General features: G+C 38.9%; 2 protein-coding genes across 6 annotated transcripts in view; both read right to left on the bottom strand.

Annotated features, from left to right (window-relative positions):
• Nucleotides 1-1,910, bottom strand: part of MSH7 (MUTS homolog 7) — a 29,969-nt gene extending 28,059 nt beyond the window's left edge. For 2 of the 3 annotated variants that reach the window (XM_088899378.1, XM_088899379.1), the window contains exons 1-3: nt 1,771-1,910; nt 1,318-1,655; nt 276-819 (exon numbers count right to left, since the gene is read on the bottom strand). In XM_088899378.1, coding sequence (XP_088755504.1) covers nt 276-819; nt 1,318-1,655; nt 1,771-1,818 — 930 coding nt within the window. In that variant the 5' untranslated portion in view covers nt 1,819-1,910. The other variant, XM_010255850.3, reaches the window with a different exon arrangement.
• A 4,090-nt stretch (nt 1,911-6,000) lies between these two features.
• On the bottom strand, nt 6,001-12,139 carry LOC104595227 (heat shock 70 kDa protein 15-like). 3 transcript variants are annotated; one of them, XM_088899445.1, is made up of 11 exons: nt 11,767-11,853; nt 11,573-11,597; nt 10,188-11,417; nt 9,601-9,828; nt 9,381-9,476; nt 8,998-9,219; nt 7,695-7,889; nt 7,472-7,618; nt 7,237-7,386; nt 6,906-7,036; nt 6,001-6,607 (listed from the first exon to the last, which is right to left on the bottom strand). In XM_088899445.1, the coding sequence occupies exons 3-11, from the start codon at nt 11,355-11,357 to the stop codon at nt 6,391-6,393; spliced, it is 2,556 nt and encodes an 851-aa protein (XP_088755571.1). In that variant the 5' UTR covers nt 11,358-11,417; nt 11,573-11,597; nt 11,767-11,853; the 3' UTR covers nt 6,001-6,390. The 3 variants fall into 3 exon arrangements, with proteins under 3 accessions (XP_088755571.1, XP_010254149.1, XP_010254151.1); XM_010255847.2 differs by lacking the exon at nt 11,573-11,597 and having other exon boundaries at nt 11,847-12,139; XM_010255849.3 differs by lacking the exon at nt 11,573-11,597 and having other exon boundaries at nt 11,767-11,905.
• Nucleotides 12,140-16,187: the final 4,048 nt, after the last annotated feature.

Here is a 16,187-nt window from a genome sequence, read left to right as displayed (position 1 = left end):
TACATTATGCAATGTCTCATCTATTTCAACATTGAACAATTCAAACAGATATAGTTCTACTTGTAGTCACATCATATGAATAATGAAATGTATAGCCATTGCAGGTGAAACAAAAAAGCAGTTTAAGTATAAATTCAAGAAAAACAACCTGAATACAGAACCAAAATGTAACAAGAATAATGTTCCAGACAAACCCAAGCTCCAAAACGTAATAGTAATCAAAAACCACACTGACAGGAAGGAAAAGGCTAGATGAGATGGTAACTTGAACTGACCACTTTGAAGAAGAGAACAACATCCATATACTGGCATTTGACACTCCAATACTGTTTCTGAGATGCTGACATTTTTTTCAAAGCATCAGGTGGTATATACAGCGTCCTTTTGTCATAGAGAGCATCTCCAGGCCTTCTTCCCTTAGCATCTCTCATCAAAGAAGGGTCAAGCCATTCAAACTTACTAGTAGTCATTTCAGATGCTTGCCTATGGTTCTTATTTGCAGTCTCTGAATCCTGAAGTAACTTCACTCTTTTGTTAGGATCAAACAAAGATGAATCATTCTTCTCCTCCAAGTTAGAACTGTCCTCCTGAATTCGCTTTAAACGAGGAACAAGAGGACGCATAGCTGGTGTCTCCGGACCTAATATATCTGGAGCACTTTCAACATGTGCAACATCCCCTCGATAAGTGACACTAGAATTGGAAGGATTATCTTTACGGGAATGCTGAGAAGGTGCTCCTTGCAGAGCCAACTTTTGACAATCTCCAATTTTAATATTTGTTGAGTAACTACCAGCGGAACCACCATTTGCTTGGTTCCTGCAAAATTTCCAGTAAAAAAATGATGCAGGCAATATCAAAAACACCAGAGCTTTCTAAAAACAAAACAAGCTATATGTCGATTTTTTCTCAGAAAATAAGTGATAATGACTAAAAAATTTATGAATCTATTGGGATGGGGGATTTCCCATTCAAATGAGACAAGACAAGTCAATATCCTTAGAAGTTATAAATCTAGAATTGTATGTATTAAGAATAGTGGAAATAGAAGTATGAGAATATTTGGCTATATGTGTTTGGATAAAATGAATACGTAAACTTGAGCAGAAAACCTAACTTCGTGCGGTAGAGACGCAGGAGTTTGAAAATACCTAACGGCTAACAAATCACAGCACACGAGATCCACAAGCAACTAGAACAAGACATCCAAAATACCTTACAACTAGTACATTACAAAACAATTTAAGTGCATGAGCAGACCAAATACAGGAAGACTGACACAGAAAAGCCTAAAGAGGAAAAGCGGCAGACATATACCGATCACGCGAGCTCTCCCGTTCATCAACCCTCGCAAACTTGTGCAGAATACTAGAAAACAGTGAAGGTCGGCTATCATCATTCGCCGGAAGGTCGGTGGAGAAAATCCGACGCGGTAACTTTTCCGGCGGAGTATCTGTTCCTCGAACTTCGGACCAGGGATCCTTAGCCGAAGGAGGAGCATTTGATTGCTCAGACTTCGACGAGTTGAGCTTCAGTTGGTTTCTCGGAAACTGAACGAGATGCTGGCGGGAAAGCGTGTCAGTGTATGAAGAGTCATCAGAGCTCTGGCTCTCCGACGACGACTTTTGGAAGAACGAGAGGATAGATTTCTGGCGCTGCATTTTAAAAAAATAATAATAATAATAAGAGAGAGACAAGGAAACAGAGTGATGAGGATCGAGGAGGGAAAGAATTTATCAAGAGAAAACGTTGAGAAACGAGTGGTATTACACTATTACAGAGACGACGATTTGGCGCCAAAAGGAATTTTATGTTCATATTTTGGGAAAACGAAAATGTCCATCATTCAGACGGAAGCGCTTTTGCTGCGCCATGCGGATTGAGAACTACAGCCGCACGTTGGGAACATCTCCCAATAAATGGAAGATTTCAATATATGGGAGGAATATATATAGATAGAGGATAAGGATGCTTTATCCGTATACGAAATGGAATCTATTCGTGCGAGTAGATTTAGAGCAATCTATATAAGATAATTAGATTAACTAATTATTGAATCGTTTGAACGGTTTTGACCTTTTTTTTATTTTTTTGTTAGAAGAGGCCAACTGTTCATTTTGAACTATTGGACAGTTCAACTTGCTAATCAGACTCCTTATCAGTTCGGTCTTCGAGTCGGTTTTAAAATTATATAAATATTGTTAGATATATATAGTTATATAAATATTGTTAGATAATTAGATTTATATAATTATCTAATTATATAAAATATATAATAGTTATTATAAATATTGTTAATAACTAGATATTGAACGGTTCAAACAGTTTTGACCGTTTTTTTATTATTTTTTTATTTTTTATTTTTTTGTCAGAACGGGTCGACCGTACAACCGGTAACTGGACCCTTGATCAGTTCAGACTCCAGTTCGGTTTTAAAAACCAAGATGTTATGTCATTCGAGTGTGTGACCCATATGACCTGAAAATGAAACTATTTTGGCCATTGGTTTTCGGGTCGATGGTTCGACCGTTTGGTTCGAATAGACGGCCCATTCTAACAACAAAAATTAAAAAAATGACCAAAAACCATTGAATAGGTCAATGGTTCGACTGCCCAAGTCAATGGGTCATTGACCGATTCAACGGTTTTTGGCTAGGGACCAAGATCGAGATAAAACGGAACTAGTTGCCTTGATGGTTCTCAATTAAAAAAAAATAAAAATGGGCAAAAACCCTTGAACGGGTCAATGAGTCAATGGTTCGACCACTCGAATCAATAGGTCGTTAACCGATTCAACAATTTTTGGCCAGGGATCGGATCAATGGATCAATGCGTTGATGGTTCCATTACAATCCATGTAAAGCAAGTTCCCTCCGCTAGTTTAATTGAAAAACAATACTGATGAATCGATTTTTGGTGATGTATCAATTTTTTGGCTAAGTACCTTGTCATTTGGTTTGCTTACAAGTGGTCGATGAATCAGGCCGAAGTAGAGAACTTTGGCTACCGAGCTAAATCAACATGGGCAGGCTAGGTGGCGAGCTGACTATAGTGTCGAGCTACCTATGAGGTGTCGAGCCGACCAGGTGGCGAGTTGCCTGTGAGGTGCCGAGCTAACCAGGTGGCGAGTTGCCTATGAGGTGCCTGGCTGACCAGGTGTTGAGTTGCCTGTTAGGTGTCGAGCTGCCTGTGAGGTGTCGGGCTGCCTGTGAGGTGTCAGGCTGCTTGAGGTGCCGGGGCTGACCAGGTACCGAGCTGGATTGATGAGATTCGTTGCTCTTTAGAGACCTGCAAGGAACTAAATGTCAAAGGACCCAGGGTGGCTAACCTGGCGACGTCGCTCCGATGCTTAAGTTAGTACTCTTATAGTAGATTGCGAGCTAAAAATCACAAAGCATGAGAACTATAATTTGCTTATTTGCCCCTTATGCCACTGGGGTTGATGCCTTTATATAGGCATTGTTTGGCGTGGGCTTCACGCACCATATCCGAGATTTACAAGAGGTCGCCTAAGTGGTCCGAGATTCCCTAAGGTAACCGCCATGCACGTTGACCACCCTCCGGATCGTTCGACACGTGGGCCAACTTCCAAGGATCGTGGCAGTGTTCGGATATGCATGTCGAATTTGTTGCCGAGCATGTCTCGCAGGTTGCCAGGTTGTGCTTGTGCCAAACCGCTAGGTCGGTGCTTGGGCCAGGGCGCCAGGGTTAGGTCGCCAGGTCGTGCCTGGGCCAGGCTGCCAGGTCGCGCATGTGTCAGGCTTCCAGCTCGCGCCTATGCCAGGCTGCCAGTTCGCGCTAGAGCCAGGCCGCCAGGTGGGATACCATCAACTTGGCTAAGGCAAGTTGTTGCCAAAGTGGTTCCGGGTGTCACCTAGTTGTTTTCGAGGTGTCATGTGTGAGAATATCATTGGAGGACCAAATCCGCCCTTATCAAATACCATGTTAGTATCACATCAAACATTTTCAAAACGACAAAAAAATGCATTGGTACTAGGTGGTAGATCCATAGTGAAAGAAAAAACATCAAAATTTGAACACCCTAGGGGTGGTCAAATTCGGATGATAAACCAAAAATTTTTGAACCGAACCAAATCGAATAAGCTAATTCGGCTCGATTTGGTTTTGGTTTCTTTAAAAACTTGTTTTTAATTTTAGTTTGGCTTGGTTGAGATTTTCAATAACGGAACCGACCAACAAACTAGTAGATTAAGTCTATTAAATATATAATAATCTATTTAAAACTTTATACTTATTAATTAATAATTATTATATTTTCCATTTGCCAATTCACAATTCCTCGTTATGCTTTATAGCTTTAGTCCTATTCTAGCTTTTAATGAATAATAGTGTCAACTTTTTCAAATTAAGGTATTAAAACCTAGATTAATTATTAATTATTCAGTAATTATTTATAAAAAATGAATATAGTTGTTTTAATAATTAGTCATTAAATGAGTGTAGTTGTAGTTGTGTTAATTGTTCATTAAGACCTAGATTAATTATTAAAACCTATACTAAAGTCTAATAATTTATTATTCATTAATTATTAAAAGCGAACCAAACTGAATTCGGTTTGAATTGGTTTGGTTCTAAATTCTAATTTGGCTCGGTTCACTTGGGAGAGATGGTCAAACCGAATCATCAGTTAGGTCACCGGTTATAACTGAATTGAACCGAACCGATCAATTATACACCTCTACATCTCCCTATGAATGAAAAGAGAGCTATTTCCAATGCACAACTGTTATGTCGTGTGGATAAGGATGTAGGAACAACTAGTGGGTAGCAGATCGAGTCTTTTTTTTTTTTTCAAAATGTTTTCAGGTAATTGTGAGAAGTGGGAACAAACATCACCCTACATTGTCATTTTCTTAAGAATTGGGATCTATTCCTCACAAAGTGCTGCATACCAACTCCACAGCCACATTCCACCCTGTATTGAGAATATCTCCCCGTAAATAATAAATACAAGAATAGGAGATGTTCCCCATGTGCAGACATAACATGAAGTGAGGTATGTGTGAGGCACGCACTGTGAGGAGGAGATCCTGACTCTATTCTTAAAAGCCGTAAAAAATGCAATGGAATAAAAACCACCAAGAGTTTTGACTTATTATAATAACAAAAAAAAGTGTCAACTTTTTCAAATTAATGTGCCACATCATCATGATTCAGCATAACAAAACAATTTACGAAGTGCTTCTTTCCGAAAAACAGCACACTAGAGGAGATTTTTTAGCATTTCCATTTTTTTTGATATGGCAAGCTCGTGAAATGGAACACTGGTAAAATTCTAGTGCCTAGTGTCAAAACACCCCACGTGTTCATACTCCCATCTCACATTGTATTAGATTTTCCTCAAGTTGGCCAGAATTTGCCCGTCCAGAATTCCAAATGGGAGGAAAGTGAAAAGTTCACTCAGTGGCTTCATGTGTTTTCGTGAGGCAAATCAGGCTTTGCTGATGGATTGGCCAACCGAGGCCACTTCACTATTTGCACCTTAGAAACACCTCTCACGACCAGAAAATTTGCAAAATTAAGCTTGAAAACATTTGGAGTTGGACTACCCCGGTTTTTACTAATGCTCTCTTAATTCTTAAACTGATAATCAATCCAACAAATCCATAAATTGCCAAGAATTAATTCGTCTGTCTACAGTGAAAACCACAGCTGTTGCTTGATGCCCTCAACCTTTCTAAACAATCATTACTTGCCACTCGCAAGTTGTTTGAATGGCTATCCGACTGTGAAGACAATTTATTTGTCCCAGTACTCTTTATTTATTAATCACAATTTTAAATTGCTACTGTTTTGTTGTTTCCGACGACCGACGTGGGGAAAGAGTCGGCAAAGATCCCCCACCGAAATCCGGCCGGGTGACGAGCCAGATAACCTCCCAGCCTATAATCGAAAAAACGAGAAACGGTGACGATTCTGCCGGCTGGCGACACGATAGTCAGAATTCTTCCCTCAAATCAAATGCATGCCTGGTTAAAATTTACCAAAAAAGAGGAAGGTACTCGATGCATTGCCGAATAGATCAGAAATGAGAAAACAAATGTAAATGGCATTCTAGAGCGTGACATCTCATCATAAAATATGGGAAAAAAACAAAAGATCAGAATAGTCCAAATTTTCTCTTGAAACCCTTTTGAAAACTGGATTCTAGAGACCCACCTAATAACAATATGAATGGGCAGACCCACCAAAGAAGAGTGTGGTGCTACACATCCAAAAACACCACCACCTGTAAATTAACCATCCGGTCACCCCCTTAACCGAGCCTTGTAAAGACGAATGCTCAAACAGAAATGAAAATACAGGTAGAGCCTTTTTTTGGGGCTGGGTAAAAATCGTATGGCAAATTCCTCGCATCTTTTAACCAACTTAGGCTGGAGTTGGAGCGCTCTCAGATTTGTCGGTCTCCATTGGCTCAGCGGCAGCAGCTGGTGCTGCCTCGTTACCCCCTGCTGAGTTCTCATTGCTACTGTCATTATTTTGAGGCTGGCTCTCAGTTCCTTGAGCTGGAGATGCTGGTGTCTCGGTAGGAGTCTGTGGCTTAGCCGGGGCTGGCTTGGGCTTCGTCATTATAGGCCTGCAAAACCTGTTCATGGAAAGGGAAATATTGTGTTCAATAAATACTCAATTGGGTATGGCAAGTAGAAATAGCCAATAGGTGTTGAAAACACCAGAGGGTAGCAGGACAAATAAGAGCAAACACCAATATGAAACACTTTCTCTGAACTGCCAAATACAGTGATTCATTGCCCCACCCCAAAAGAGAAATCAAATACTTGTAAATGAACATGCAAGCACGCAAGGCAAATCCCCCCAAGAAAGGCCCAAAAAATACCAGTAACTCCAAGCAACCAAGAAAATTTTAAAACAAACACTAAGTGCACCTGTCAATTGTCTCCGCCTTCCGTTTTAGATCAGCCGACAGCAGAACTGGAGTGGCATACTTGGGCAGAGCATCTTGCTGCTGCTTTTTCTCTCTCAACCAAGCTTCTGCTTCCACACATTCATTTACGACCTGCAAAATAACAGGAGAGCAATAATAAGCCACCGCAAAATGAATATATATATATATATATATTCTTCCTACAATAGATCCATCTAGAAGAATTTCAAGAATAAAATGGAAGGAAAGCAAAAACAGGAGGCAGCAGGCTATGAAGAAACTATCACCGAGTTAAGTTGAAAATATAGGAAGACAGGGCACCAAGATACAACCTTTTGCTTTTCAGCAATATCAATGTGATCAAATTTGGGATCATTTGACAGCGCTGCTTCTCTGTAGCTATTGATACAATAGACAAGTTGGTCAATTGCTGGCCCTCGTTCTGAGCTCTCCTTGTAACGCTCCTCAATGGGATCTCCTTGCTGCATTTAGATTAGTCTCATAAGATACAAATATTTCTTACAACTAAAACTACCAAATCAGCCAATAGCAGCAAAGATCATTTACCTTTTTAAGCTCCTCAAGCTTGGCAACATAAACACCCTTTGTTTCATCTTCACCCTCTTCATACAACCAATCCTCCACCTCCTGAAGCTTAGCAGTTAAAGTCTCCCTCTCCGAATCAGTAACAAAGCCATGATATTTGTCATTTAGCTGGAGGAACAGAAAAATGAGAATGTCAATTTCTGCTAAATAATACATTTAGATTGCAAATATAAATTTTACCTACCTTATTTCTCATATCATAAACGTATGCCTCCACAGCATTCTTCTTGTCTTTGGTTTCTTCCATCACCCGATCTTGCAAAGCCATTTCAAACTCCTTCTCCACAGCCTTTTGCACATCTATTGGTGCCATTCCACCATAAACCAGCTCTGCAACTGGGACATTTGTTTTCTTCACCTTCTTCTTTGGAGCATCAACCTGTAGACAAACAACTAAGGTATTCAGGAATGGAAAGGAAACTTTACTTCAAGCAAGAGCATCACTCCCTAAGTAGCACAAATGATAATCCCCCAATCTCACTCGGTACTGCAAACAATTGAGTCATTTAGATGGAAGGAATAATGAAAGCTATTGCCATTCCCAATTAGTGGATGTGGCAGCAAATTAGGAAATCAGAAGCTCCCTGTACACAGTTCTAACAAAAAGTCCAAAACCTATAAAGAATTGCTATCCACCCCCTGTAACCTCTCCCTTCCAACATTTTCAACAAATGCATTGCAAAGAGCATGGGGAAACAGTTTCTGTAGCCTAAAGGCATTGAGCTATGGGAATCAAAGAACTGTGTGTCATAGTCTATGTTCAACGTGGTCAGCTAACCACTCTCCCTGTTTATAATCAATGTAGACCTGCTTTTCTTCTTTTATGAAATTCATATGTCCATACCTGTGCATTAACTGCATTGTTGCCAAAATGAGCACTGGCAATAGCATAATATAACATATTGATGGCAGTACATATTAAAAATAACACAAGTCAAGAGAAATTGCAACACGAGAAGATAGAGAACACAACTACACAATTCTTTTTTCTTTCCTTTTTTGTCCTTTTGACCTACCAATTCCTCATAACCCCTTATCACGTGCCATTGTCAACCATACCATCCCAAAGATTGAAGATATCAAACCCAGTTCTAGAAATAACTAAAAAGTGAAAAAGGATCACTTCATCGTTTTGCAGTATGCAGACAAAGTGAAAAAACATCACGTGCCATTGAACAAACACAACTATTCAAGAACAAATGAAAAGCAGACAAAGTGAAAAACCAAAAAATATGAAGAAACTATCAGAATGCACATGAACAAGTAATTTCCCAAATATCTTAGGAAATAGCATGAATGGAAATTAAACACCCAAGCATAAGTTGTAAAGTGAAAACAATTTTAACAATGTACCAGAAACACACAAAAAAACATGATCCAACTGAAAACCCTATAGAGCAATTGAGAAGCAAAGCAGAAAAAGCAACTTCAATAAAGAAATGGTATATATGATAACTGATCCAAAAAATACACACTAGTTTTCTAACCTTGACATCTGTTTCCATCTGCATGGGCTTGTCTCCCGTCTCAGGAACTCCATTTTCAACCCCAGGAGCATCAGTGGCACCTTTGGCATCTTGCATATTTACATCATTTTCAACAGTACCAGCAGGTGCTGCATCATTTGGAGCCTCATCAGTCTCCATCTTTGTATCTTCTTTTGCTGGCTCTTTTACTACTGGAACTTCAACTTCTTCTTCTTCCAACAACTGAAATAAACATTTGAAAAGTTGATGAAATAGAAAAAAAATATGGAAATTATACCTGTTCATGGACCAAGCTCAGGTTGAGCTTTTGCAATTTGAATGGGCCCAGCCCATGAACAGATATAATGGCAATAAACAATTACACAGTTAAACAACACACTTACAGTTGCAGACTCCACAGACACAATGCCATGAAGATTCAGGCGAACTTTCACCTTCAACTTTGCCCGTTCACCTTTGGTAGATTGGAAAGGACCAACCTATAGAACAGGGACACTTGGAATGTTAGAAGCAAATTATGGGGTGAAAACAGAATATCAAACACTTATGAAACAAGAAAATAGAAATAGATTTAAAACTGCAAACTATCAGTAAACCACTTACAGTATATGTGCTGATCTTTGCAGGTGCCTGTAATTGGCTAACATCAGCATAATGAACATCAATTGTGAATGTACCCCACCTATAGATTGTCAAAGCCTTGACACTGGGAATTGGATTACCCTTTGGGAATACAATGGTGCTCTGTTGGTGCTCTGTTGCTCCATTCTGGGAATCAGGTGCTGCACCTTTCCATGATAAGGCAATTGGGGAGGGGAAGCTCTCATTTACCTACTCATCAGGGGAAGGGGAGGGGAAGTAAGATAATCAATAACTCAATGCTTGTACTGCTCCTTTCAAAATGGAAGATGAGTAGTTCTAGATCCTTCACAGCATCACTATCAATGTAAAGTAAAATAATGGCAATAATCTTACACACAATAATAATATGCCTGTGTGCGTGTGAGCCTGTCTAAATATCCCTAACTCGGCTTGGGAAGAGAGCAAATTCAAATATGTACAATGCAAATACAAGGTTTAGAAATATCATGTACAAGGTTTTGTACTGAACATATTATTTGAATCCCTCCCAAACTGAGCCTAAATAACAATTCACATTATAAGGAATCATAAAGAAGGAGAAAGTGTACCTGAAACTCACGCACTTTAAAAGTGGGACTAAGAATTGCACATTGAAGAGCACAGCCTCTAGCCACACACTCACTGGCATTCATGGTGCGTCTAGGTTCTTTTCCAAAAAATTCTGTTAATATCCTAATAATGGCTGGAACACGAGAACCTGAACCAACAACCTCAACTGAATGGATGTTTTCAACAGTAAGCCCAGCTTCTGAAAGAGCCTTCTCCAGAGGCCCTTTAACACGCTCCAAAATTGGAGTACTTATCTGTTCGAATTCTTCCCTCTTGATGAATCCCCTGACATCTTTCTCGTCCATTAAGCATTCTATGTTCAGAGGTGCCTCTGGATTTGCACTAAGAACCTTCTTCAACTTCTCACAAGCCGCACGTAGTCTAAGGCAAGCCCGTGCATTCTGGAACACATCAATCTTGTATTCTTCCTTGAACTTTGCTGCGAAATGTTGGAAGAGAACTTCATCAAAATCCCTACCACCAAGAGAACGATCAAAAGAATGGGCCAATATTTTGAGCTGGCCTTTCTTGAAGCCCGCAATGCATACTTGCATGCTTGCATGGCCGATGTCAACAAAAGCAACATTTAATTGATCGTTCTCTGGTAAATCCGTCTTGTAAATTCCATAGGCCAAAGCTGTGGCAGTTGTTTCATGAAACAACCGGAGAGGGTGCAAACCAGCAATTGTTGCTGCATCCAGAACAGCTCTTCTTTGAAGATCTGTGAAATAAGCTGGAATCCCAATACAGCAATCCACAACTGCCGCATTAAGATTCTTCTCCGCTATGCTCTTCAGATTAGAAAGTACCATTCCCAGAACTTGTGTTGGCGTAAAAACCCTGGATTCCCCAAGGTACCGTGCGTGAATTAATGGATACCCATCGGGCCCTTCCGTGACAGTAAAAGGCAGGGACTTGAGGTCCCGCTGAAGCTCAGGATCAGAGAATTGACGACCAATCAATCGCTTTAACTGAGATATAGAGTTTTTGGGGTTCATCGTAGTTGAAGCGGCTCCAGCAGTTCCAATGAACCGCTGCTTCTCGCCAAAAGAGACAACGGCAGGGGTCTCCCGTTTCGATTCATCGTTAAGAACCACATCGATACCTCGTTGCCTCGCAACAGCAACAATGCAGCTCTCGTTACCGAAATCAAAACCAACAACGCTCATCTTCGTCGGAACCAATAATCAGTAAATAAATCGGCTTACTGTCACCTACTACACAACGATCTTAACAACATTGCAGAAAATTCATAAATTAGCACTTAAGAAAACAGAGAAACCACAACAAAATCATCGTCAAATTAGGGTTTTCTACACATGTAATAACAGTTTTCTTTATTTATGAAAAAAAAAAGAATCTAATAATGAATCTACAAACTCACATCAGGGCCCTCATGACTCCAAAGTCTAATCCCCCAGCCAAAAAAGGAGAAGAAAAAACGAATTAATATCTATATCCAAATAAAAAAAAAGTAGGTCCTATGCCGAAGAACATAATAGAACAGAGGAATGGGATCGAAACCCTAAATGAACAAGAAATGGTTAAAATTTTAATACAGATCTGCAAAATGCGTACATGTTATATGGCGGGTGAATCACTGGATTGGCAAAAATAATGAAAAACTAGGGTTTCGCCGTGGCCGAACGTAGACATACCTTGCGGATTGCAGAGCTCGTATTGATCTTTTTGCTTCTTAAGAAAGCGCCTTCTGAATCAAACGTGCTACCGTGGGCGCATGCTAGAACTGAGACGTATAATATTTGGTGGCTCTTGTTCTAGAATCCTCCAAAGACTTGGAAAACTATCGCGGTTTAAAGAGCTTGGTTATGACTTATGAGCTTAACACGACCAGTTTTCAATGACAATGAGTTCACTTTTGCTACGGCAGTGTCGTAGCGCATGGTTAACCGAAAATCTTGAGTCCGGATTTGCTCCTACAGCATGTCTCAGCCGCGCATCGGGAACATCTCCCGTATTTGCATATTATTATGATGTCACTTTATATTTTCATACTTCAGAAAAGGAAATCGGTTTCGAAGAACATCTTGAAACCTTACAATGAGAGTATCTCCCTATTAAATAATTTATATACAGAGATATTCTAAATGCAAGGCTGTTTGAAAGAGCGCTGCATTAACTGAAGTTGAACTCATATTCCCAATAGTGGGATGTGGCTGTGATGGTGATCCCAAAATGGTTTGATTTTTAATAGAATTATTATCTAAAATCTTCCTTCATTTTTGTCTCTATTTCTTAAAACATACCCTGATTTTTTAAAAACAATTCTTTTTAAAAAAACTTACGTTCGGTTCCGTAATCCGTAGGCTCACAGTTAGGTTTGTTTGGTTGGAAAAACACAAAAAGTGGGAAAAGACTCGGAAAAGATAGGGATCAAAGTGACCGTTAACAGAAATCGTCTATTTAGATCATTGATTATTTTGAATTATCAAATTAACCTGGATCGTAGGGCTGTTCATAAGAAGGCCCAACCCGACTAAACCGATCAACCCGGACTGACCCAATCTGAGTCGGCCGGGTTTTTATCAGTATGGGCCGGTTTCGGGTTATGCAAATTCCTAAACCGATGATTCGGGTCAATTTTGACTTTTACACAAGAAAACTGAAACCGATCCGAACCAAACCGATTTAGTTTCTAGTTCAAACATGAATTTCCAAAGCCCATTAGGCCACCTAGTTTTTGAATGGTTGCAAGAAACTCTGGATTAATGAATAGTGATTAATGAACAACTTTTCATTTAAATTTTATCATAGGATATGGCTGAAATGATGCTCAATTTATGACTATTTTTAAAATTAGCAATATTTTATCACAGGGATGAACTTAGAACCGAAACCGACCCAACCCGACTCAAGCCGACCAGGTCGGTTTTGCTTAACACTGGGTTGGTTACGGTTTCTATGTCAAGTAACCCGACCAGGTCGGATCGGTTGGAAAAACCACAGTAAACCGACCCAACCCGACTTGTGAACAACCCTACTAGATCGAGCGGAAGCGGGATCTGCTCCTCACAAAAGGATGCCTCACAGACACATTTACTGTGCATTGAAAATATCTCCGGTGAATGATTATTAATGAGTATGGGAGATGTTCCCAATGCATGATAGGATGTGTATGTGAAGTGCCTGTAAAGCGTCGGGTGTAAAGAGCAGATCCGTTCCCTTCCTTGTTTAATGACCAAATTAACCTTGAGCGGTCCAATCTAAGTTATTTCTTCCACAACAAAAGTTACCCCTAGGCCCTAACCATCTAACACAAGATGGTGATTTGTCCCCATGAAGCGGAAAAAAAATGGTGATTTGTAAACCTCCCACATAGATTTGCTTACCCACCAAACTACTAATAAGGATTAAGGATTAAGGATTAAGCAACAACTTCAACTGCATGGTACAAACATGGGCGTTTGGGATAAGTGGTTATCCTAATAAACACTTACCATGGTGATTTGTCCCCATGAAGCGGAAAAAAAAATGGTGATTTGTAAACCTCCCACATAGATTTGCTTACCCACCAAACTACTAATAAGGATTAAGGATTAAGCAACAACTTCAACTGCATGGTACAAACATGGGCGTTTGGGATAAGTGGTTATCCTAATAAACACTTACCAATGTTTGATAAAACAGCATTTCTTTAATAATCAAAAAATAAAAAATAGAAAGCGCTTTTTTCAAGCGGGATGTGCCCGTATTGTCTCTTCTTTGAGCATACCTCGAGAACCTCTTTCACTTCAATTTCTTCTACCTTCTCATGTTTACGTTATTAGATGTTTAGAACTTCAATTGATTTTGTTCAACTAATTTATTTAAGTAGCCATATTGGATGGGGTGATATAAGTTGGTAAAAAGTTCTATGGAGAAATAGGAATTTTAAGTTGGGTTTGTCTTAAAGATGGTGACTTGATTAAAGGTCAGTTCTAGTTCTTTTTCACACCAGCAAAAGCACATTTTGCTGCTCCAAACCGGATTTTTTTTTTTTTGTTTTTTCAGCCAACTTATCAACATATTCATAAACATGAATTACAAGCGTCTCTTTATTCTTTATTGGGGGTTTAAATATAACAAGTTCTGATAAATCTCTTTTTTTTTTGGTAAATACAAGAAGAGCTGCACAAAGGTGGGGGAGGGGGGATAGCTCAACCCCAAACATCAAACCATCATACAAAAGTTAAAAGGGAGATCAGTAAAGATGAAAGAAAGATGGGAATCCTAAGAGGAGAGAGTTTTATGTGCAGGCCAGTCCACAACTTGATTGGCTTCATAGAAGACATGATGCCACGCCATCCGCACTCCAAAAGCTCACTAAATTTATAATATTGATTGATAACACTTTTCAATCTCCATGGTGTGAGTTTCAGATAGCTCATGGCCAATTCAAAGAAGAAATAGTCATCACCCACTTTTTAAAGAAAATGGTCCATTTCAGCTTTGAACTTTGATCTTATTTTCTTGATTGTAATTCTATTTCTCTATGGAAAAGACACCTGACAAAGAGATATCTTTGATTCAGATAGATTGAGAGAGGAAAGGTATTAGGCACCCTCTCTCTAAGTTGTTGTAATAGCCCAATATAGGAGTTTTTTAGGTTTAATTTTCCAATAAACAACTTCAATCAAGAAGTAAACACTAAATCCTTAGAAGATTCTCAATTTCCTTTAGACTTGCTTTAAGGTAATAGTATCGGGAGTTGGGTACTGGTTTCCCCAAATCCATCACCTCTCTACCTCATTCTTCAAGCCTAAATGAAATAAAAAATGAGCTAAAACAAACTAAAGAAATAGAGAATCGAGTTGAGAAACTTACTTCTTAAATATAGCCTTGACTATTATTTATTTATTTATTTTTTGTTTTGGGTAGATTGGAAGCTCAAGGGCTAAAGACTTGATGTTTCTTATAAGAAAATGAAAATAAATATGCTACACAAAGGATGAGAATACTTTTAGCTCGTCTTCCCTTCCCTTGTTGGGCTTGGTTTTAGGTCCATTTATAGAGATAGGAGAAAAAAACATGTCTAAAACTTCAACAAATTACAAAACTTGGGTCTCAAGAGAGTGTTTTTATAAAAATGACAAGGATGTTCAAATGATGAAGGTTTGTCGTCAGCATTTCATTCTTGGTACAACATTTTTCTTCAATTTGGAGTTGATTTCCACAAGTTTTGTGCATCCAATGAGAAACAATAAAATGTAAATTTGATTTCATCTATCATTTTATCTTCCTCTCTTTAAGTGAAGGTATCTTTGGGTTTAGGGGTTTTTTAAGTCTATTAGACTTAATGTTACTGCTCCAGGTGTTTTAATATGTCAAAGTATAGTGTTGACATCAGCCCCTACCCTCTTGAGGTCCCATGTTGGGATAGATGAAGGGGTGATTTAATCTAGTGTGTCAAAATTTTTTAATTAACAGCTAAACAAGTAAATTAGGCATGAAATATAGTATAAATGGATTTTTTAGTTCTTTGAACATAATGGCGAGGTCTGATTGATCAAGTGGGGTTTAGATGATGAAGATCTATGACAGATAAATTCTAATCAAGGAGATTTGTTGAAAAAAAATCTTGGTTTAATAGGGTTGAATGAGGGAATCTGTGATGAAATTTGGTAGGTAGGCATTTTTGAATGTCCTAAATCTGATTGAAATATTTGGTTCAGATCAAGATTTTAAGTTATGTCTCATCAACCAAGGAGAAAGCTTGACGAAAATACATTAAAAGGGGAATAACTAGTCATTTTATTAATTTTAGTCATAAGTGGTGATGCTCCAGAGTTCCATGCCCAAATGAATTCAATGTATACAATTTTATTAACGCAAATACACAATATAATAGTCTCAAATGTTGAATTTTTCAATGTTAGTAGGACAAATGGTAGCTTGAAGAGAGATTATTTAGGGTCCGTTTGTTTCGTAGATGGAATCGGAATCGAAATCCTCTAGAATCAGAATCGAAATGGTCCATTCCCATAGTCTGTTTGGTTCAT

The sequence above is a fragment of the Nelumbo nucifera genome, chromosome 2, assembly GCF_055504915.1.
Source record: "Nelumbo nucifera cultivar China Antique chromosome 2, China Antique-T2T, whole genome shotgun sequence".
Taxonomy (NCBI): Eukaryota; Viridiplantae; Streptophyta; class Magnoliopsida; order Proteales; family Nelumbonaceae; genus Nelumbo; species Nelumbo nucifera.
The sequence above is the reverse complement of the archived record's forward strand: the minus strand, read 5'-3'. Positions and strand labels throughout refer to the sequence as shown.

What these genes read in the sequence shown, in the direction of transcription:
- LOC104595227 (XM_010255847.2), bottom strand. Translation starts at nt 11,357, where the DNA reads ATGAGCGTTGTTGGTTTTGATTTCGGTAACGAGAGCTGCATTGTTGCT. An exon ending in TTAAAGTGCGTGAGTTTCAG is followed by an intron (nt 9,829 to 10,187) that starts GTACACTTTCTC and finishes CCTGATGAGTAG; the next exon opens with GTAAATGAGAGCTTCCCCTC. An exon ending in AGATGGAAACAGATGTCAAG is followed by an intron (nt 7,890 to 8,997) that starts GTTAGAAAACTA and finishes GTTTGTCTACAG; the next exon opens with GTTGATGCTCCAAAGAAGAA.